We start from the raw sequence: 23,672 nt of genomic DNA on the forward strand, positions 1-23,672 counted from the left end.
TATTTCTCACACAACACAACTTTAAAAAAATTTTTTTTAGAGTATCCAATTTGTTTTTTCCAATTAAGGGGCAATTTAGCGTGGCCAGTCCACCTACCCGGCACATCTTTGGGTTGAAACCCACGCAAACACGGGGAGAATGTGCAAACTCCACATTGACAGTGGCCCAGAGCCAGGATCGAACCTGGGACCTCGGTGCCGTGAGGCAGGAGTGCTAACCACTGCGCCACTGTGCTGCCCTCACACAACACAACTTAACCCCAGTCTTTGGCCCAGTAAAGAACCAACATCAATCCGTACATTTGTAGAGAGGACTGGAAATAGGAAGATGAGCTAGGGCTAGCAGAAGCAAACTGCAGCAGGGTTTTTCAAAGTGCAGGTTATGACCTGCAGGTGGGTCGCTGGCAATCGGTTGTGGTGCTCCCGTGATGGTCCCGATTGTGGGGGAAGCGCCAACCACTGCTACTGGCATTTTAATTAAGAATGGTGGGTGCCACCAGGTTTAAAATGAGAACTTCCAGTCATAAGTGGCAGCAGTGAGCAGGTCAGCACGCCCTGCAATTGATGTCATTCGCACTGCATGTACGTAACCTTGGTGCAAAATCACAAAGAGCTTCTTCCATTCTCCAGCTGGTAGCAAGCAAGGTAAGAGGACTGTGGATTGCTTTGTTACAAGGAAAGGATGGCCAGTGTACCTACTGGCCAGGATCTCACATCTGAATCTGCTGGAGAGAGCTTCACAGGAGAGTCCATGGCAGGACATGGCAGAGCTAACAGTAGCACTGGTCTAAGTCCCAGGACCGCTGCTGAACACAATGCAAAGAAGAAACTTAACTCAGGAACAAAGTCTAAAGGTGATTTCTTGAGGTATAGTTTTGTCAATTGTGCCATTGCAAATAAGGAGGCAAAACCCATGTGTGTTATGTGCAGAGAAGAATTGGCAAATGAGATTCTTCAGATTTTGAAAGAGAAGCGATGGGTGAAAAATTCCTTTTGAGAGCGAGCCCCTAGAGTCAGTTACTAACTTACAGCTGACTCTAAATGAAAAGACTAAGCTGCTGTACCTGACCTGTGACAGCACATTAAAAACACGCCAGAGGTCCAGGAGGCTGCTAGCGTTCTGCAGTAGCATCTCCCAGGTGTATCCAGTGCTCAGTAAAAAAGCATTTTGTTTCTATTGTCCTTCACAACGACCTACATGTGCGAGGTTGGATTGTTCATTCGCAAAGATGAAGATGGCACTAAGGAACCTGCTGAACTTTGCACCTGATATGCGCATCACCCTCCCCTCCTATGAATCTGATTAGAAGGTGATCGTGAGGATCAAACAGACTCCCTATTTGCATTAAAGATAAGTGAACGTGACATGTGTCAGTCGATTGACAAAAGTGGGTCCCGGGAAAAAAAGTTTGAAAAACACAACTACAGGATAACAAAAGGTCAGGGTCCAACCCTGGTTCCATATTTCCCTGGTGAATGCCAACCATCTACCAATGAGCTGCTTATTCAACCAAGAATTGGGCAGCACGGTAGCATAGTGGTTAGCACAATGACTTCACAGCACCAGGGTCTCAGGTTCGATTCCCGGCTTGGGTCACTGTCTGTGCGGTGTCTGCAAGTTTTCCCCGTGTTTGCATGGGTTTTCTCCGGGTGCTCCGGTTTTCTCCCAGTCCAAAGATGTGCAGGGGTAGGTGGGTTGGCTGTGCTAAATTGCCCTTAATGTCCAAAAAAGGTAAGGCGGGGTTAGTGCGCCTTCCAAGGGCCAGTGCAGACTCAACGAGCCGAATGGCCTCCTCTGCACTGTAAATTCTGTGGATCAAGAACGTGTTCCCCCCCCCCCCCCCCCCCCCCCGGTGCTCTGGGACCCCCTCAACCCCAGGTCCCAGAGCACCAAAGCAATACCCAACCTCTCAGGACCGTCCCAAATAGGCACTTTCAAGAAGAGTCATCCCAAGTTACAGGGGGCAACGAGATACCAGCAACAGCACCAGACCTGGCCTAGCCCTTCACCTCCTGACACACAGGATCAATACCCCCAGGACCTCTAGCAGACTCCAAAACCGACACCCCAACTGGAACTGCACCTCTCCAGCCACATCCAGGGCAGTGCACCGCCATGTATACTGAAAAGACAGAAGAATGCTTCCACCAGCCCCAGCCAGGGAGACCCGATTACCGAAGAAGAAAAATCCTCAAGACACCCAACAGTTGGGTGCCCTGAGGGGATGGAGAGGGGAGGAGGGGGGTGGGACACACACACGCACGTACACGTATACACACACCCTCCTCCTCGGTACAACCAAGGGACCCTCCCCCAAACCACTGGACCAGGACAGGATTAGTAACAGCATCCTGCTCACCCAGTTGAAGGAAGGAAGGAAGGAAAGAAAAAAAGAAGGAAAAAAAAGAAAAAACCCTTAAGGGAAGAACACCTGGACTAAATATCAACCATCACCCAGCACTGAAAGGATACCAAGAACAATCTCTAACAACCCAACCAAGGATTAACCAAACCACCTCCGCGTGCGCCACCACTCAAACTTCCCATTCTAATAGCTCTAACAAAATAGCATCCAGAGGGAAAACTCCAATCTCAAGGAAGAGTCGGAAGGAACCCAGTCCTCCCCAGGATACACAAATTGCCCAAGCCATTGAAGGAGAAAGGCATATTCTTAAATTCAAAATAACAAAAAAAATAAAAACCCGATACAATCTCAGTGAGGGCTTAACTAACCTCAGCATTCAACTCCACCACCACCATCCACCTATCATTTCCCACAACAAAGGTTATAGCATGTAATGACAAAAAGGAGTAAAACTGCTCACGGACCACATTTGCACATGATTAACGCAATATCATTTTGGCTCGACCATAACAGATGACATTTGCCTCGAGCTCACATCTCGCACGTCCTTGCAGAAGACAACAATAAATAACGACATAATCACAAGGGATTAATGTCCAGGTTTATAGAAGAACTTCGGGATAATTAAATCATCTATGTTGCTTGAGAAGAACGACGCCAAGAGAAGATCAAAGAACATTTCTCAGGATTTCTCAAAGATTCCAACGAAAGAAACATAGTCACTTCCACCATGCTGCCACTTCAGCGCCCAAGCAATCCACAGCCTAGGCTTTGGCCAGTGGGGGTTGGCAGCGGACCCGGCCACCTCCAACCCTTATGATGAGCATCGAGGGCAGGATAATATAGGGCCAATGGTCAGAAGGCCGAACAGACCCCCAGGCCTCAAAGGTCAGATACTCTGTTCCTTCGAACTTGATGCACCCAGCCTCCAAGTCAAGATTACTAAAGCATGGCTGACAATCTTTAAACTCAATCAGGAACTTGCCCCCCACTTCTCCCTGGGGACCAAATTCACAGGCACCCCTTGCCTTGCCCTTACCTCCTGAACTCGTCAGGATGAATGATACGCCATGCCGGATGATCTCAACGTCTCGAAGGCAGGTGTTTACCAGGGAAGTGTTATTCCGAACGCAAGGACTCTCTCACGGGCCTCCACCATTCTCCCAAGAGCTGCACCAGAGTAGAGATCTTCATCCAGAACAACATTTTCATCCGGATGCACACAGCATTGCCGACACGAACGCCCACTCACCAGCAACAAGGCCACTGTAAACTGGTTCCCACACTAGCCCACTCCAACCGCTGAGGTCAAACGTGGACTTTCTGCCATCTACCTTGGCTCCTCTTCGCAAAAGGATCCTCCAGGGGCTTAAAGGACATATATGAAATGCGCACCAGGATGAAATAAAAGATTACAAGATGAGCAGAGCCAGAGCTCGCGGAAAATCAGCAATTCTCACGCCCACATTGCGTGACTCCCTGAAATTCATTTCAAAAGGCTTTTAACATAAAATTAGTTGTTTGACACACAATATATTTTAGGAACATTGGTGGTTGGCACTGCAGTCTCCAATCTCATAACCCCTGATGGGCATTGGTGATATGCAATCGTTGAAATAAATTGTGTTCATGTGCTGGGTATTGCAGAAAAGCCTGGACGAAAAATAAATTCAAGTCTAATGCCGTTCTGCTGCACTTTCCTGCTCTTAATCACATCCCAATGAAAAGGACACTGTACACTGCCCCCAGTGCCCAGGAATGCCGGTGACGAACCGGCTAAGAGTCAACTTTTTCTGTTAAAGTGAAGAGTTCTCTTTGTCTTTCTGTAAACAGTCACACTACACCAGTTTGCCTCCTCCACTGAAGCACTGTTGAGACCAGCAATCGTTTGTGAGAGAAAAACTGTAGATGCAAACCTCTGCTTTTCCACTCCAGGGAATAGCAATGGCAGTTTGCCAGCAGCATGCTGAGACTATATGGGGAATGCAGCGGCATGCTTGTTGGGAAAAGCAGATGGAGTTTATTGAGTGCAACTTTGATAAAGATACAAAGCTTAAAAATGGAAAGGTTCTTCATTCCCTCAATGGATCTCTGTATACAGTCAATGTTAAATATTCATTTGATGGCACATAGTTTATAGCATTTCCTAAAGATAACATTAGTTTCACTGTAACAAACTGCACAAGCCAGTGATTCTAGCTGCAAATTAATAATTGGAAACCTGAATATATATCTCAGAGCATCAGCTATTCACCGTGTGACTGGAATTACATGAGTCCTATAAAGCTATTCCCAACTCAAATTGGCTACAATAAAATCCCTCATTTGTAAACTAAGTGGAAAGTGCAACATCAAAGGTCGCTGTGACAATTTGCATAAATTCTGCCTTCCATGACAAATTGAGGTACATTGAACTTACTTTACGCCATCTTTTGACATGTGGGCCAATCGAATTACAAATGAACACGCAAATATAGCGTGATTTTTCTAGACCAGAAATTACTCTTAATTTTGATCATTAATTTAGCATAATGACCTCCACTGCAACTGTGTAAAGCTAGCAGTCTGCAATAGAACATAGAACACTACAGCGCAGTACGGGCCCTTCGGCCCTCGATGTTGCGCCGACCTGTGAAACCATCTGAAGCCTATCTGACCTACACTATTCCATTTTCATCCATATGTCTATCCAGTGACCACTTAAATGCCCTTAAAGTTGGTGAGTCTACTACTATTGCAGGCAGGGCGTTCCACACCCCTACTACTCTCTGAGTAAAGAAACTGCCTCTGACATCTGTCCTATATCTATCACCCCTCAATTTAAAGCTATGTCCCATCGTGTTGGTCATCACCATCCGAGGAAAAAGACTCTCACTGTCCACCCTATCTAACCCTCTGACTATCTTATATGTCTCTATTAAGTCACCTCTCAGCCTTCTCCTCTCTAACGAAAACAACCTCAATTCCCTGAGCCTTTCCTCGTAAGACCTTCCCTCCATACCAGGCAACATCCTAGTAAATCTCCTCTGAACCCTTTCCAAAGCTTCTACATCCTTCCTATAATGTGGTGACCAGAACTGCACGCAGTACTCCAGGTGCGGCCGCACCAGAGTTATGTACAGCTGCAGCATGACCTTGTGGTTCCGAAACTCAATCCCCCTGCTTATAAAGGCTAGCACACCATATGCCTTCTTAACAGCCCTATTAACCTGGGTGGCAACTTTCAGGGATTTATGTACCTGGATGCCGAGATCTCTCTGTTCATCTACACTACCAAGAATCTTGCCATTAGCCCAGTACTCTGCATTCCTGTTACTCCTTCCAAAGTGAACCACCTCACACTTTTCCGCATTAAACTCCATCTGCCACCTCACAGCCCAGCTCTGCAGCTTATCTATGTCCCTCTGTATCCTATAACATCCTTCACCACTATCCACAACTCCACCGACCTTCGTGTCATCTGCAAATTTACTAACCCATCCTTCTACACCCTCTTCCAGGTCATTTATAAAAATGACAAACAGCAGTGGCCCCAAAACAGATCCTTGCGGTACACCACTAGTAACTGAACTCCAGGATGAACATTTGCCATCAACCACCACCCTCTGTCTTCTTTCAGCTAGCCAATTACTGATCCAAACCGCTAAATCACCTTCAATTCCATACTTCCTTATTTTCTGCACTAGCCTACCGTGGGGAACCTTATCAAACGCCTTACTGAAATCCATATACACCACATCAACAGCTTTACCCTGATCCACCTGTTTGGTCACCTTCTCAAAAAACTCAATAAGGTTTGTGAGGCATGACCTACCCTTCACAAAACCGTGTTGACTATCGCTAATCAACTTGTTCTTTTCAAGATGATTATAAACCCTATCTCTTATAACCTTTTCCAACATTTTACCCACAACCGAAGTAAGGCTCACAGGTCTATAATTACCAGGGTTGTCTCTACTCCCCTTCTTGAACAAGGGGACAACATTTGCTATCCTCCAGTCTTCCGGCACTATTCCTGTCGACAAAGACGACATAAAGATCAAGGACAAAGGCTCTGCAATCTCCTCCCTGGCCTCCCAGAGAATCCTAGGATAAATCCCATCTGGCCCAGGGGACTTATCTATTTTGACATTTTCCAAAATTGCTAACACCTCCTCCTTTTGAACCTCAATTCCATCTAGCCTGGTCGACTGAACCCGAGTGTTCTCCTCGACAACATTGTCTTTCTCCAGTGTAAACACTGACGAAAAATATCCATTTAACGCTTCCCCTATCTCCTCTGATTCCACACACAACTTTCCACTACTATCCTTGATTGGCCCTAATCTTACTCTAGTCATTCTTTTGTTTCTGATATACCTATAGAAAGCCTTAGGGTTTTCCTTGATCCTATCCGCCAACGTCTTTTCGTGTCCTCTCCTCGCTGTTCTTAACTCTCCCTTTAGGTCCTTCCTGGCTAACTTGTAACTCTCAAGTGCCCTAACTGAGCCTTCATGTCTCATCCTAACATAAGCCTTCTTCTTCCTCTTGACAAGTGCTTCAACTTCCTTAGTAAACCACGGTTCCCTTGCTCGACAACTTCCTCCCTGCCTGACAGGTACATACTTATCAAGGACACGCAGTAGCTGTTCCTTGAAAAAGCTCCACATTTCGATTGTACCCATCCCCTGCAGTTTCCTTCCCCATCCTATACATCCTAAATCTTGCCAAATAGCATCATAATTGCCTTTCCCCCAGCTATAATTCTTGCCTTGCGGTATATACCTATCCCTGCCCATTGCTAAAGTAAACATAACCGAATTGTGATCACTATCACCAAAGTGCTCACCTACATCTAAATCTAACACCTGGCCGGGTTCATTACCCAGTACCAAATCCAATGTGGCCTCGCCCCTTGTTGGCCTGTCTACATACTGTGTCAGAAACCCCTCCTGCACACACTGCACAAAAACTGACCCATCTATAGTACTCGAACTATAGTATTTCCAGTCAATATTTGGAAAGTTAAAGTCCCCCATAACAACTACCCTGTTACTCTCGCTCCTGTCGAGAATCATCTTTGCAATCCTTTCCTCTACATCTCTGGAACTATTCGGAGGTCTATAGACAACTCCCAACAGGGTGACCTCTCCTCTACTGTTCCTAACCTCGGCCCATACTACCTCAGTAGACGAGTCCTCAAGCGTCCTTTCTACCACCGTAATACTTTCCTTGATTAACAATGCCACACCCCCCCCCTCTTTTACCATCTTCTCTGTTCTTACAGAAACATCTAAATCCTGGAACCTGCAACAACCATTCCTGTCCCTGCTCTACCCATGTCTCCGAAATCGCCACAACATCGAGATCCCAGGTACCAACCCATTCTGCAAGCTCACCTACCTTATACCGGATGCTCCTGGCGTTGAAGTAGACATACTTCAAACCAGCGTCCTGCTTGCCGGTGCCCTCTTTCGAACTTTTAACCCTATCTCTGACCTCACTACTCTCAACATCCTGCACACTGGGACTACAATTTAGGTTCCCATCCCCCTGCTGAATTAGTTTAAACCCCCCCGAAGAGCACTAGCAAATCTCCCCCCCAGGATATTGGTACCCCTCTGGTTCAGGTGAAGACCATCCTGGTTGTAGAGGTCCCACCTACCCCAGAATGAGCCCCAATTATCCAGGAAACCAAAACCCTCCCTCCTGCACCATCCATGTAGCCACGTGTTCAACTCCTCTCTCTCCTTATTTCTCACTTCACTAGCACGTGGCACGGGTAACAACCCAGAGATAACAACTCTGTTTGTTCTAGCTCTCAGCTTCCACCCTAGCTCCCTGAATTTCTGTCTCAAATCCCCATCTCTCTTCCTACCTATGTCGTTGGTACCTATGTGGACCACGACTTGGGGCTGCTCCCCCTCCGCCTTAAGGATCCCAAAAACACGATCAGAGACATCACGAACCCTGGCACCTGGGAGGCAACACACCAACCGTGGGTCTCTTTCGTTCCCACAGAACCTCCTGTCTGTTCCTCTAACTATGGAGTCCCCAATGACAAGTGCTCTGTTCCTCTTCTCCCTTCCCTTTTGAGCAACAGGGACAGACTCTGTGCCAGAGACCTGTGCCCTATTGCTTACCCCTGGTAAGTCGTCCCCCGCAACAGTATCCAAAACGGTATACTTGTTATAGAGGGTAACGACCACAGGGGATCCCTGCACTGCCTGCCGGTTCCCTCTCCCTCCCCTGACGGTAACCCATCTACCTTCTTCTTTTACCTGAGGTGTGACTACCTCCCTATAACTCCTCTCAATAACCTCCTCCGCCTTCCGAATGATCCAAAGTTCATCCAGCTCCAGCTCCAGGTCCCTAACGCGGCTCTCGAGGAGCTGGAGTTGGGTGCACTTCCCGCAGATGTAGTCAGAAGGGACACTAGAGGTGACCCGTTCCTCCCACATTCTGCAGGAGGAACATTCAACTGCCCTAGCCTCCATTCCCACTGAACTAACTTCCCAACTACTGAAAAATAAAAATGAAAACTTGTTAGTTTAGCAATCCAACGGACAGAACTTTTTTTTTGGTTAGAGGAGGAGGATGGGTGGGAGACTCTACGTAAGTAGTGTTTCGGGTAAAGCTGTCACTCGAGAACAGCCCCTTCACAAACCACCTTCAACTTACGCTGACCGCACTGCACGTATGCAAATCTCCCCGGAACAGCCAATCAGAAGCTCTGCTCTGCTGCCCCCTGCTGGATGCTTGACTTCCGTCGAACTCCTCGGGTCACTGATGCAGGTGCACCTTCAACTTACTCTGACCGCACTGCACGTATGCAAATCTCCCCGGAACAGCCAATCAGAAGCTCTGCTCTGCTGCCCCCTGCTGGATGCTTGACTTCCGTCGAACTCCTCGGGTCACTGATGCAGGTGCACCTTCAACTTACGCTGACCGCACTGCACGTATGCAAATCTCCCCAGAACAGCCAATCAGAAGCTCTGCTCTGCTGCCCCCTGCTGGATCTTGGTTTATATCTAGTGTGTCAGGCTCTTGTCGATTTGGAGCCACGTGCATGTCACACTTGCAATATTTTGATAAATCATGCATTTTTATTGTAATTTGAATCACATTGTTCTGCCACCTAAGGTACTGCCAGAATCAAGTGAAGAGTAAATGACAACCTGACCTCCAATTTACTGTAAATCATTGATTGATGATAGGAAGAGGACAATTGCTTCAGCACGATTTCCAAAGTGGCCATTCAATGATGAAGATATCACACGAAGAAATTAGTTACTGCCAGGTTACGGCAGTCTAGGTTCTTGATTAAATTATGTAAACAAATGTTGAAAGAAAAATAAGTGCAAAAGAAAAAAAATCTGATGACCAGCTCTGTATCACAGCAAGTCTATTAAATCAACTAGAATAACTTCAATTGGTTTTGATGATCTATTCTACACTGGTCTCACATGGCACTTCCCTACAAAATGCAGCAAAAATAGTGGTAACAGACAATATGGATGGATACACAGGTATTAGAATGAATCACCACTTTAACAATTTTAATAAATTGACTGGAATATTATATAACATGCCATATTTAATACTAATGGCAATACTATCTTACTTGATCAAATTTTATCCTGATTGATATAATCACACTAGGTTTCTGCAGTCAAATCACACAATAAACTGAAATGGCACTGCATCATTCGATATGAGCTGCAGTGATATTAAATTTTATTTCACTGCATATTACCAAAAAACATAAAATGTAGGTAATTATTTACCAGATTAGCATTCGTGATTGAAACGAAGCTTGATACAAGCCCTGCAACCTTGTGGCACTGACGTTGATTCATTAATTAGGAGTATATTATTTAGCAGGTAGATTACTATGGATAAAACCAAAGTTAACAACTTTACAACTGTTAATCTTTTGACGCAGGCGTAAAATGAAGCAGCTGTCAGAGCCAATATTCTCCAATGTCAACCTGGCATCGAAACACATTAAATACAAATTAAATACAGCGGCCCAGCCAACTATCCTTAAAAGCAGTTCTCTCGGGCATGAAATCATGGCCGAAGAAAATAAAGGCATTCATCAGTTTTATTCGAAGTTGCTTTGTACTTTGGTTAAAATACTGCTCCTGAAAGAAGTCCAACTTGTACTCAACATTAAGCTCAGGGGATTCTACTTTGTCAGTGAGCTATGACAGTGCAATAATACAACTTTCAAAAAATCCAGTAAGATCTTTTTGTTATGCAGCAAAGGAAAGGGAAATTCCAATACCTTAATGTGTCCGGTTAGTATCTATCCATTAAAATGTTTTAAATCATTTTTACAGTAATAGAAATATTTTGTCAGCTAAATGGTGAAAGCTACATGGCCGAACCACCCAAAAAGGCAGATTACCTGAAGATTGAAGTGAATCAAAGTGGCGAGGGATTACAATATAATTTACTTCCTCACTGAAGAGCACCATTCAGCCCCAATAGAGATGATTAAAATGACTGGCCACTGTTGATCAGCATGCAAAAATAATTGATAGCAATTTTGCCAGAAGATGGCAGATAGGGGCAGGTTTAGCTCACTGGGCTAAATCGCTGGCTTTTAAAGCAGACCAAGCAGGCCAGCAGCACGGTTCGATTCCTGTACCAGCCTCCCCGGACAGGCGCTGGAATGTGGCGACTAGGGGCTTTTCACAGTAACTTCATTGAAGCCTACTCGTGACAATAAGCGATTTTCATTTCATTTATCATTTCATATTTCACAGAATCTGGAGTAACCGTGGCTCCAAACTGGATCTGAAATGTTGGCCCTCACCGTGGAGTAATGCATCACTCCTCAGAAGTAAAGATGCTTGTTACATGAAAGATGAAGCATTTCAACGATTAGGTGAAAAATAAAATAAATCTGCAACTGCTGGGTGAGATAACCTTTACATTTCCAGTTCTACCACTTCTTCCATTGGCTTTGGTCCAAAAGTTCTAAAAAATTTAACATCTAACTGTCTCTTTGTGAGAATTGGAGATATCTCATGATCTAACGGACTCAAAGTCAGCAGGCTGCGTGACAAGTGGCTAGATATCATCGGCACACATATGAAGGCTGACAACATGCTTCCAAATGAGATCACTGAGGGGAATTATGTGGACAATGGGGAGGGTGTCAAGGACGCATCATTGTGGGAGTTCCAGAGATGATAGTGGGGTTAAAAAAAATCAATGGTGGAGAAATGCCAGTTACAATCAAGTGCGTAATGAGCGGAACCATAGAGCTGAAGAATGGGAGAGAGGTGACGGAATAGGGTAGCGTGATAGACTACCAAATTCTGCAAGAGGAAAGCAAGGAGGATTAATAAACGACGGTCACGGGTGTAGGAAACATTAGACAGGACTTTGGTCTGGGTTCCCTTGACACTGTGTGAAAAGATAGAAGCCAAAATGAAAGGATTCAAACAGGGAATGATGATAGATTGAAATGAATCAGACTGGTTAATGAAATATTGTTCCACAACTAGGATCACAATCCTCAAACCAATTCAAAACTTTCACTTAAGATCTTTCTATTAAAATACACACAATGAGGAGGATTTCTACACTACTGAAAATGCATATGCATTCACTACAAACACATTCTGCAAAATGTTCAAAAAGAAAACTTGAAAGTCGCGAGCCAAGAAAAAATGAACAGGTTTCTCATCCCCCATTGTGCAGAATAAACATGTCGATGACACTTGTACTTTGAAACCACTAAATCATGAACGTCACAGAGGAAAACAACCTAAAATATTGGCTTTGCTGCCAAATCTCGCAAAGGAAGCACCAAACTAGAGAAATGTTCTTTTGTTTCATCGTCTTATTTCTCCCTTTCCATGGACTTCAAGTTTATTTCGGTCACCAAGATTATTGTGGCATCGCTTTCCTGCTAAAAGCTTTGAATAACGTGTCTGTTTATTAATGCTCTTTTAATAGATCCTGTCCCCCACTGACCATTATTTTCCAACAGCATCTTGATACTTGAATAATTCATTTACCTAACCATCCAGTTGCATCTAAATTTTGCTGAACTATTCTTTTTGACTAATGCAGCTGCCTTTTCTGCAAGGTTATTATTATAATTAATAGATTTTTCCCAAAACTATGCTAGCTTTGAAATGGCCTACTTACATATCAACTAGTCATGATCCTGCAACAGGGCATCGCAGAAGGATAGGAAGGTTTTAGGAGAGGTGCAAAGAAAAAAAGATTTACGAGAAGGTTCCAGGGATGAGGGACATCAGTTACGTGGATAGGTTGGAGAAGTTTGGACTGTTCCCCTAAGGAAGAAAACGTTGGGAGCAGATTTAAGAGGTGTTTCATTCTATTATGCTATAAACATCCAACTTTTTGCCAATCTGAATAATTCACTGGAATAGGATTAGTGCGGGCGCATGTTTTACACAGGAAAGTTTCCTCACCAATAACACTGCAATCAAAAATCTTAAATGGACCAACTATTATAACGGTGTCTAGGAGATGTAGCTAGTGATTTAGATAAATCAAACCAACAACTGAGAGAAAAATGAAATATATATACATATATATTTTAAAAGGATATGAAGGAGAAAGATTTGCAGCCCTGTGGGGAAGAGCAATGAAGTGGGACCAATTGGACAGCTCTTTCAAGGGGACAACACAGGCACATTGGACTGAATGGCCTCCTTTCTTGCGTCTTTCTTTGATTTTATGAAAGGAAAAATGGATGCAGGAAATATAATAGTAAGATGCAAAATAAAAACTATCACAATGAAATAGAGCTCTGGGAAAACTTCAAGATTAAGAACCAGGATGCACAAAGTATTTAGAGAAGAAAGGATCTTTTACTGATCAGCTGGTTAGAACAAGGTGCTCGGAGGCCCATAAGTATTAAGGAGAGTCAAGCAAAATAGCATCAGTTTGCCAACACTGAGTTTCAACCACTTGGACTTGTGCTGGATTCAATATCAGCCAAACAGTTGTCACTCTAGCACTGCTGGCCTGCAGTAGGTTTGATGAAGAGAATGCAGAGGTGGACATAGCCAACATACACATGGAAGCTGACCTCATTCCTGCAAATGGGAGTTACACAAAAGTAGGATTTAAGCGATGAAGAGAAGCAGGCAGAGGGCGCAACTGTAAGCTGATCTGATCCATTAGAACAGAGATGCCGGGGGCATTTAGCATGGCCAATCCACCTACCCTACACATCTTTGGCTTGTAAGGGTGAGACCCACACGTGGAGAATGTGCAAACTCCACACGGACAATAACCTGGGGCCGGGATTGAACTCGGATCCTCAGTGCTGTGAGGCAGCAGTTAACCACTGGGCAACCGTGCCGTCCCTCTTAAAATATTTCCTTTCAGTTTCTTATCCAATTCCTCTTTGAAAGCCATGACTGAATTTGCCTCCCGATTATAACCACTTGCCGCGCAAAAGGGTTCTTCAAAAAGGTTTTTCCCAATCTCGCCTTTGATTGTTTTGTTAATCACCTTCAATCAGTGCTTCTGGTTCTCGAACATTCCGCCAATGGGAAACAGCTTCTCTCTATCTACTCTGCCCAGACGTCCCCTGATTTTGAACACCGCTGTCAAATGCCCTCTCAACTTTCTCTTCTGAGAACCGAGACCAACTTCTCCAAGTTGATAAAGGTGTGCTCAGCTGCTGTCCTTAAAAAATCTCATATCGCACCAACGAATCCCAGCTGCTGCCAAACTAAAACAATGCACAACATTCATCTTTGCTCATTTTCCTTTAGATTCAAGCAACCACGTTACTTACACTGTCCACAGCCAAGATCTTTGCCCAGATGAAAACAAGAAGGGGCCTTAGTTCCCGAGCTGAACTCTGAAGCAGTTTCAAAACATATGGGAAAATACCAACAGATAAGGCCTGTGAAGGAAAAACACAAATGAAAGAAAATGGGATTCCAATTTGCATTAAATTGCAACAGCATAATACTATTTGACGTTCCAAGTTTAGATTGCTCACTTCCTAGAAATGGATTCCAGTGCAATTGAACAAAATTTGAACTTTAACAAGAAAACAAAAAAGTCCACACAACTAACCTCAAAGTGGTCTGTGAGAAGTTAAGTGTCAAATTATAAAAATTGACCTTCCCCCAGGCAAAAATAAAACACAGCTTAGCATAAATTATCTAATAAATCATCACAAGTTCTGAAAATTCAAATATTGGTGTGCTAATACATCTGAACTCAAGAATAAAATGGAATAGTTCAAATCTTCATATAAGAATTGGAGACGTACTAGACTCACGGCCCAGGGACCCAAATCTAAAAACCTTCCCAGCAAATCCAGTGCTCGCAGGCGGTGGACTTGGCTAAGCAGCACCTATTGGAGAGAAAAGGACAGAAAATAATTAGCTCAACGCAACAAATTCCCGGGCAGATTTAAGCTAAAATTAGGTACGAGCAACATCCGGCTTCGTTTGGTACACAAGGCAAACAAACAGGATTTCAGACAGAATGATATTCAAATCATGAATGAAATTTAGTTAGGCTCACGTTTTAAGCCCAAGTTATATTAACAGCTAGCAGCAGTCTCAACATGTAATGAAAAAATTGGTCAAAATAGCTCTCTCATGAAAAGATTCATTCAGGAAGATCACTGTGATAATTCTGCTCACATAGGAACATAGGAAGAGGTAGAGAATTCCTTCTCTCAAGCCTGTTCTACAACAACAAATTACATTCTGGCTGATGTAATTAACTCCTACCTTGTTCCATATCATTGATACTCTTGAAACCCTTTCCTAACAAAAATCCATTGATCTCAGTCTTAAACATTCCACCTTATTTCGGAAGCTGGTTCCAGATTTACTTTGCTCGGAGGTCGTCATTTAATCTTTAAGCTCTGGCGTCATTCTGGTGACACAGCAATGGACCCTTCCGAGACCAATAAGTCAGGGCTGTGCGGTAGCACAGTGGTCAGCACGGTTGCTTCACAGCGCCAGGGTCCCAGGTCCGATTCCCGGCTTGGGTCACTGTCTGCGGAGTCTGCACGTTCTCCCAGTGTCTGCGTGGGTTGCCTCCGGGTGCTGCGGTTTCCTCCCACAAGTCCTGAAAAATGTGCTGGTTAGGTGAATTGGACATTCTGAATTCTCCCTCAGTGTACCCGAATAGTCGCCAGAGTGTGGCGAATAGGGAACTTTCACAGTAACTTCATTGCAGTAAGCCTGCTTGTGACAATAATAAAGATTAATATTATGTCTTCCAAACAGATGGTCACCTGACTACTATTTCTTCCACCTTCTAATCTAACTTGGCAAAAATGTTCAGCATACCACTAATGTTGCATATCTGGGTTGTAATTAGCATACCAAGACAAAAAATTTCTAGCATTTTACAAGAGCACATTGCAATGTCACGTGCCAACATTTAATATTTCTTTCCTCACTCAAAGGAAGAACTACCCTTGTTGGAAACATATTAATAGATGACACCAAGATGGCTCATTGCATGAAAACGCGTGAGCAGTGCAAGTGAACAATCTATAAAGGACCCAAATATCCTCTCTAGTTTGGTGCTATAGATACCTAAAATACAAAAATGAAAAATAATGGTTCACTGTTAACAAATACAGATCCCGATAAACCTAAATATATGTTGAGGATTTTAGCAAATTATATGTCTGCAGCAGCACCATCTACTAGGCCAAGGAAGAGAGTTAAAAATCCCTGTGGACCAAGTGTAAATGGAACCAGTAAAACCAAGAGAATGTAATTTATAATTCCAAATATTTTGCTTGCTTCAATCAATTTTAAACAATTAAACTTTAAACACACTAAACAAGGAGCCTGAATTCAGAGGAAAAAGGTTTTACATTTGCTCCACGAACCCTGTGCATTATTGCATTAAATTATGGATGCTGAATATTAATATACAAAGATTTATTGCAAAAGGTGGTTAGAAATAATCTTCACACCCTCCTACAGAGTAAGCTGGTATAGGAATGAGCTGGGAACAAAGCAAAAATAGTTGCTTAATGCCCATTTTGGAAGTCAAGAGGGAATCAGGAACAGAAAGGAAGAAGCAGAACCATTTAGTAGAAATCCAAGAAATGAAAGGGTATTTTAAAAAACCTACGGCGTAACTAACAGTAAAAATGGCAGTAAGGAAGGGACAGTGATACAAGGCACTAGATGTTAGATTGCTAGACAGACTTGGACAAACATATTGCAAGAGTTTAGTCACACTCTCTACCTCATCATTTGAGGCAGAATTGTAGACAATGCCATGAGGGAGGATTATGCAGCAATAGTTACAGGGATGAAGTGCTGGCAGTAGTGAGGAGGGAGTGGTGACTATCCATGGGTCAGGGACAGTGTAAGGGGCAGGCTAGAGCAGGAATTTTCAGCACACATTATCCTTTCCAACAAAGTTGAATCACTGGTTTCCTTGATGGAGGATGAGGATTCTGGACAAAACCATCAAAAGGACTGCAATAACCCCAAAAACCGAGCGAACATAAGGCAATGTAGAGAGTAACAATTCTGTTAGGAATGCAGCAATAAGGGAGACTTAATAGAGAGGTGGACACTCCCTTTTATATGCTCATGTCTGTAAGATACAACCACAGAAAAGTTATGGCATAGACAGAGGTCATTCAGTTCATTGTGTCTAGGACAGCTGAAAAAACTAGCAGTCCATTCTAATCCTGCCGACCAACAGATGCTTTTTTTTCTAGAATAAAGGATATTTCTGAAAGACTGGATAATATTATGCAAGAAGAGCTGTCAGTTATTGTGGTCCGTGTTTAATCTCAATGTCATAGGAAATAACTGAAGCCATGCAAAATGAATTTAGGAGATTTGGAAGCAATGTTGGCGGGGGAGGAATTCAAGGGTGGTCATCTCTGGATTCCTTCCCCAGCCACGTGCTAGGATAGGAGAGGGCAAAAACATTCGGATGTTCAATCCCAGTAAAGAGATGTCATTAGGATGAGAGTATCAGGGGAAGATGGTTGTTGTTCTGCACTAATAGGCTACATTTCAACAGGAAAGAAGCTCATGGCAAACCATATAATTGGGAAGTGAGGAGTCATTTAACAAAGGGGCAAAAGGAAAGTCACAAGAGAGAACAGATGATAGAAACACCAGGTCAATCCATAAATTTAAAAATTAGCAAAAGGCAAAGGAAGAAGATGGAATAAAGCAGGTCGAGAGGAATATTAAATTGACCACATTTTGCCCCTCTTTCCTATCCAATCGTAGTCACAGTATTTTGTGTAATGCTGTTCCCCACAACATTAGCTTTGAAGTACCTCAAGGATATTTTTCTTGGTCCCCTCTTTTTTTTCTCTCGCAACTACATGTTTCCCCCTTGGCTAAAGCATCCACAAACATGGTTTCAGCTTCCACATCGATGAGCCTCTCCACCATCTCTAGAACATTCCTCATCTCCTCCACTGTCACCAAACGGTCTGTCTGAGATCCTAACTATATACTTCAACGCAAAAACTGCTTAATTCAATCTCCATGGCATCACATACCAAAATCCTGCCTCACCCATCAGCTGCTGAAACCTTCATTCATGCAATCACAGATTCCACCAATCCTGGATGCACTGACCCAATAGCAGTGTAGGGGGCGGCGGTGGCGTAGTGGTATTGGGCTGGACGGGTAATCCAGAGACTCAGAGCAATGCCCTGGGGACCAAGGTTCGAATCCCACCACGACAGGCAGTGAAATCTGAACTCAATATAAATCTGGAATTACAATTCTAATGATGATCATGAAACCATTGTTGATTGTTGTAACAAAAAAACATCTGGTTCACTAATGTCCTTTCGGGGAGGATATCTGCTGTCCTTACCTGGTCCACATGCGACTCCAGACCCACAGCAATGACTCTTAACTGGCACTCAGTTCATGAGCAATTAGGGATGGGCAACAAATGCTGGCCCTGCCAGTGATAGCCACATCCCATGAAAGAATAAAGAAATAAATGTATCCCTGCAGATTTTTCTTGCTGTGATTTTGAAATAGTGAAGTGTTCCTCCCCCAGTCTCCACTGCATTCCACCTTGGCTTCAAGAGCGGACAAGGAATTAGTATAAAATTAACCGAATGCTTCAAAAAAGAGTAATGTAGCTGCATAACAAATACCATATTTAATTTAAATGATTTGCAAAACAAAATTAGGAATTACTGGGCGGTAAGGACCTTTGCTGCGTATCACACTGTGGCCAATTTATCACTGAATGGCGAGATTCATCAGCTCTATTCATAGAACCAGGGACAAAACACACAACTCGTAAAATCCTGAATTGGATCAATGTGATGAATGTAGGAATTTCAGATATATTGTACAATAAGTATTTGGTGAATTAAGGGTTAAAAGCCTGGGTTACAATGTGTTTGACTGCTGAAGTCACGTTTCAAAAGAATATTGGTTTAAAAGACAATAAAGCTTTTGGGAGCCAGCAGTGCATTTAAACATCGTAAAAAGCTTGGGCTAATGCAATTTTGTTTTGATTAAGGGGATTCCCCAGGGAGTTAATTAGTTTTCAGCTTGGTGAAATGTCATTCCTGGGTGGAGCTTTGGGCATCAGGCATTTTGAGCAAGCATTTTTCAGTTCAGTTCTTATCTGGCTGAATCTATGCACAGAGAAACAGTTTTGCACTCAATGTAAGTTAGTTAAAAGAGATTAAACGTATTTAAAGCAGTGCAGACATTTCTGAAGATAAGGGGTATTTGAAAAAAGCCAGTAGAAACAGCTTTTGAAGAAATACAGCCAGAATTTCTGACAGCAGTTAGACCTTTTCTTTAATGCAGTGTCAAAAGATCTCTTTCTCAAAGAATATCTCTGTAAAGCAAGTATTCCTCTGTGCCATTGATATTTAAGATCCCCAGTCTGGGGGCATTAGCGACGGTCTCGCTCCCATTCTCACCGACAAAGTATTCATAAACTCCAGTGGTTGTTTCCACTTTGAAGATATGGAGATAATTTCAACAACATTTCAAATTGGGGTCATTGTTGAAGCTGGCCCCCATCTGTGCCAGCCAGCGAGATTAGATGCCACGTTCGGGGGGGGGGGGGGGGGGGGGGGGGGGGTTTATTCCTAGAGGGGCGCTTTGTCAGTCGAGAGAAATGGGGGGGGGGTTTAATTCCTAGAGGGGCGCTTTGCCAGTCGCGAGAAATTGATGGAAAAGTTTGGGCTTTCCGTTTCAAATTAATTTAGATATCTCCAAATTTGCAACTTTGCGAGTCGGAGTTTCTCCGACATTCCCACGGCTCCTCCAATATCTCTAATGGAGAGTCCTTGCACTCGCGGGGTCGGAGGAGGAGCACTTCCGGCATTCCTCGACAGATTTTGTTGGATGATTCGGTGTCAGAGTAGGGGTTTAAGGTTAGGTGGGAGGAGGAGTTGAGCCCATATTGGATGCTGTGGTGTGGAGTGAGGCCCTTCGTGGGGTGAACTCCACGCCCTCGTGCATGAGGCTTGGTTTTATCCAACCTAAGATTTTAGAGCGCACCCGACCAAGTCCAGAATGAGCCGTTTCCTTTTAGTGGTGGAAGACAGGTGCGTGTGCTGTTCAGGAGGTCAGGCTAACCACGCGCAGGTGGTCATGTTCCAAGATTGTGAGTTTTTGGGTCTCCTTCTTTAGCACCCTGTCAGCGATTCTGAACATTGAGCTGGAGCCCTGTCCCTTAGTGGATACATTTGGGGTATCAGACTCACTGGAGGTGCGGGTGCCGCTGTCCTGTCCTTTGTCTCGCTGATTACCTCGAGGCAAGTACTGCTGGGGTGGAGATCTCCATCTTTACTCAGTGCCTCGGTGTGGCTGGCGGCTCTGAAGAACGTTAAGTACACCGTGAGCGCAGCAATCGAGGGGTCCTCTCGGAGATGGCAGCCTTTTATTGTATATTTCAAGGAATTGGGCACCGTTACTTGTTAAGGGGGGCATGGCAGGGGAATGGGGCGCTAGGTTTTGTGAGGGGTTGTTCCATTTGTGAGCGGCACGGTAGCACAGTGGTTAGCACAGTGGTTAGCACTGTTGCTTCATAGCTCCAGGGTCCCAGGTTCAATTCCCGGCTTGGGTGACTATCTGTGTGGAGTCTGCACGTTCTCCCTATGTCTGCGTGGGTTTCCTCCGGGTGCTCCGATTTCCTCCCACAAGTCCCGAAAGACATGCTCGTTAGGCGAACTGGACATTCTGAATTCTCCCTCAATGTACCGAACAGGCGCCGGAATGTGACGACTGGGGGATTTTCACAGTAACTTCATTGCAATATTAATGTCAGCCTACCTATGACAATAATGATTATTATTTTCCTGTTTTTTTTGTTGATGTATGTAAATTTGTTCATTTTTCCTGTTTTGTATTTTATAAATTGAAAAATTATAATGAAAATATTTTTAAAGAACAATATAATACTTCATTAAGGCATGTTTCAATCCAGTCAAAAGATTTCTTTCAAGAAAGAATTTTGATGGAGAAAAACGTGCACCAAACATACCCAACTAACAGATCTCTTTCATATCATCACTATGACCAGAAGCAACACTGATAGGATTCTGTAGAATTAAGTTTAAAAAAAAATAAATTTAGAGTACACCATTCCTTTTTTTTTTCCAATCAAGGGTCAATTTGGAGTGGCCAATCCACCTACCCGACACATCTTTTTGGGTTGTGGGGGTGAGACCCACGCAGGCACGGGGAGAATGTGCAAACTCCACATGGACAGGGACCCCGGGGCCGGGATCGAACCTGGGTCCTCAGCGTCATGAGGCAGCAGTGCTAATCACTGCGCCACTGTGCTGCCCCCTGGAATCAACTTCTAACGATGAGGTTACAAAAGGGTTCGCAAGCTCAAATCTCTCAGCATTTCAAATTATGTCTCATTCCCCTTTTTCATTCACTTATTCCCAGAGAATGAATACAATTTCCGTTCTGCAAATACACACACTGCTAAGTCAACATTTTCCTCACCCATTGAACACTTGGATCCTACAGGCAATAACACAATGCACTCTACTCACAGATGAAGCCAAAATGTCACTAAGCTGAAGTTCTAGAATTGAGACTCATAAATAATGATCTGAAATATTTATGAAACACTATGGACCAAAGTGTTTCTTAAAAACAACATTTATCCCGTGAAATCCATTCAATGTATTTGAATGTACATGATGGTCAGGATCAGGCGAGGTAGTGGGCAGTGGTAATGTCACACGATTCGTAATTCAGAGGCTCAGGCTAATACTCCGGCAGCTGGGAGGAATTTAAGTTTGATTAATAGATCTAGAATTACAAACAAAGCTAGTCTAATAGTGACCACAGGGCCATTATCGCTTGTTGTAAAAAGAAAACCCATCTGGTTCACGAATGGCCTTTAAGAAAGGAAATTTACCACCCTTCCCTGGCCTGGCCTTTATGTGACTCAGACGCACAACAAAGTGGTTGATTCTTAAACGTCCTCAGAAATAGCCGAGCAAGTCACTCAGTTGTATTTAACGACTATTAAATTTAAAAGGAACAAACCTGACAGACCATCCGGCATCGTTCTATGCACCAGAAATGACAGTGGCACACCCAGCACTGATCACCCTGCAAGATCCTCCTTACTAACACCTGAGGGCCTGTGTCAAAATTGAGAGAGATGTCCCATGGACTAGTCAAGCAACAGCCTGACATAGACATACTCTCAGAATCAGACTTAACAGACAATGCACAAAACACCACCAGATACATCCCTGGGTATGTCCTATCCTACCAACAGAACTGACCCACTGGAGGTGTCATCACAATGGTAAACAGATGGGAAAGAGTTGCCCTGGGAGTCCTCAACATTGACTCTGGATCTAGTGAAGTATCAGGGAGTCAGGTCAAACATGGGATACGTAATCCCCTGCTCGTTGCCACCTACCCAAAACTGATGAATCAGTGCTCTCCCATGTTGAACATCGCTTGGCAAGGGCACAATGCACTCTGTGTGGGGGACTTCACTATCCATCACCAAGAGTGGTTCGGTAGCACCATTACTGGCCAAGCTGACCCAATCCTAAAAGGTCATAGCTGCTACGCTGGGTCTTTGACAGGTGGTGAGAGAACAAACGAGTGAGAGAGAAACTGAACTTGTCCTCACAAATCTACCTGTTGCAGATGCATCTATCCGTGACAATAGGTAGGAGTAACCACTGCCCAGTCCTGCGTGTTGTGTGGCACAACAGCGGTGCGAAGTGGGATAGATTGCGAACAGAAACTATATCGTTATTCATTCACCCGTGCTGGGTCAAAATCCTGGAACTCCCTTCTCACCAGCACTGTGGGTGTTCTTACTCCACATGGACTGCAGCAGTTCAAGGCGATGGCTCACTCCCAGCTTCTCAAGGACAATAAATGCTGGTCTAACCAGCGACACCCACATCCTGTAAATTAATTTTAAGTTTTGCACGCATATACTTTAAAAACATCATTAATCCACAATGTTGTAGGGATCACAGAATCATAGAATCTACAGTGCAGAAGGTTGTCATTCGGCCCATCGAGTCTGCACCGGCCCTTGAAACAGCACCCAACTTAAGCCCACACCTCCACCTATCTCTTTAACAAAGCAACCCCACCTAATCTTTGGACTCTACGGGGAAATTTAGCATGGACAATCCCATCTAACCTGCACATCTTTGGACTGTGGGAAGAGCCCGGAGCACCCGGAGGAAACCCACGCAGACACAGGGAGAAGGTGCAAACCCCATACAGACAGTGACCCAAGGCCAGAATTGAACCCTGGTCCCTGGGGCCATGAGGCAGAAGTGCTAACCACTGTGCCCCCGTGTCGCCCGATGGTTAAAGAACTTCTTCCTCAGCCACAGTAATTTTCACCTTAATGCAGATTACACGCTCACCTGCAAGACAATTGGCAATTGTTCTGGTGGATTCCTGTTCTCAACGCCCATCGTCAGCCAGACCTGGAATGCTGTCAGCTGCTCGGCAAAGAATGGACTGTGCTGTAAAAGAGGCAATATATGGCACTGAGCACCACTGTAAACGGTTGGAACCATTTGCGCAACACTCAGCAGGCCACAATGAACTGATGGGAAACAAGGCAGCTCTAGAAATCTAAGAGACAAATGCTGTAAAGGAGCTATTTCGCCAAATAAACCTCACTCCTTTGGCAGATTCTATAATATCTGCTCCATTATAGATTCTATCCTGCACGGAGACATTTGGAACAATATAATCTTCCACACTTTGATGGGTAGCTTCTGAAAGAACAGAGACAAGAATGACAGGTCGGTAATAGAAATATTTACAAGATCAGTCCTGAGAAACTACTTTAGGT

At 44.1% G+C, this 23,672-nt stretch overlaps 1 protein-coding gene across 1 annotated transcript in view; it reads right to left on the reverse strand.

Annotated features, from left to right (window-relative positions):
* Positions 1–23,672, reverse strand: part of rptor (regulatory associated protein of MTOR, complex 1) — a 415,805-nt gene that overhangs the window by 156,527 nt on the left and 235,606 nt on the right. The window contains exons 11-13 of the mRNA XM_038778271.1: positions 23,236–23,337; positions 14,632–14,715; positions 14,146–14,256 (exon numbers count right to left, since the gene is read on the reverse strand). Coding sequence (XP_038634199.1) covers positions 14,146–14,256; positions 14,632–14,715; positions 23,236–23,337 — 297 coding nt within the window. The remainder of the gene's footprint in view (positions 1–14,145; positions 14,257–14,631; positions 14,716–23,235; positions 23,338–23,672) is intronic.

The sequence above is a fragment of the Scyliorhinus canicula genome, chromosome 18 (assembly GCF_902713615.1).
Source record: "Scyliorhinus canicula chromosome 18, sScyCan1.1, whole genome shotgun sequence".
Lineage (NCBI taxonomy): Eukaryota > Metazoa > Chordata > Chondrichthyes > Carcharhiniformes > Scyliorhinidae > Scyliorhinus > Scyliorhinus canicula.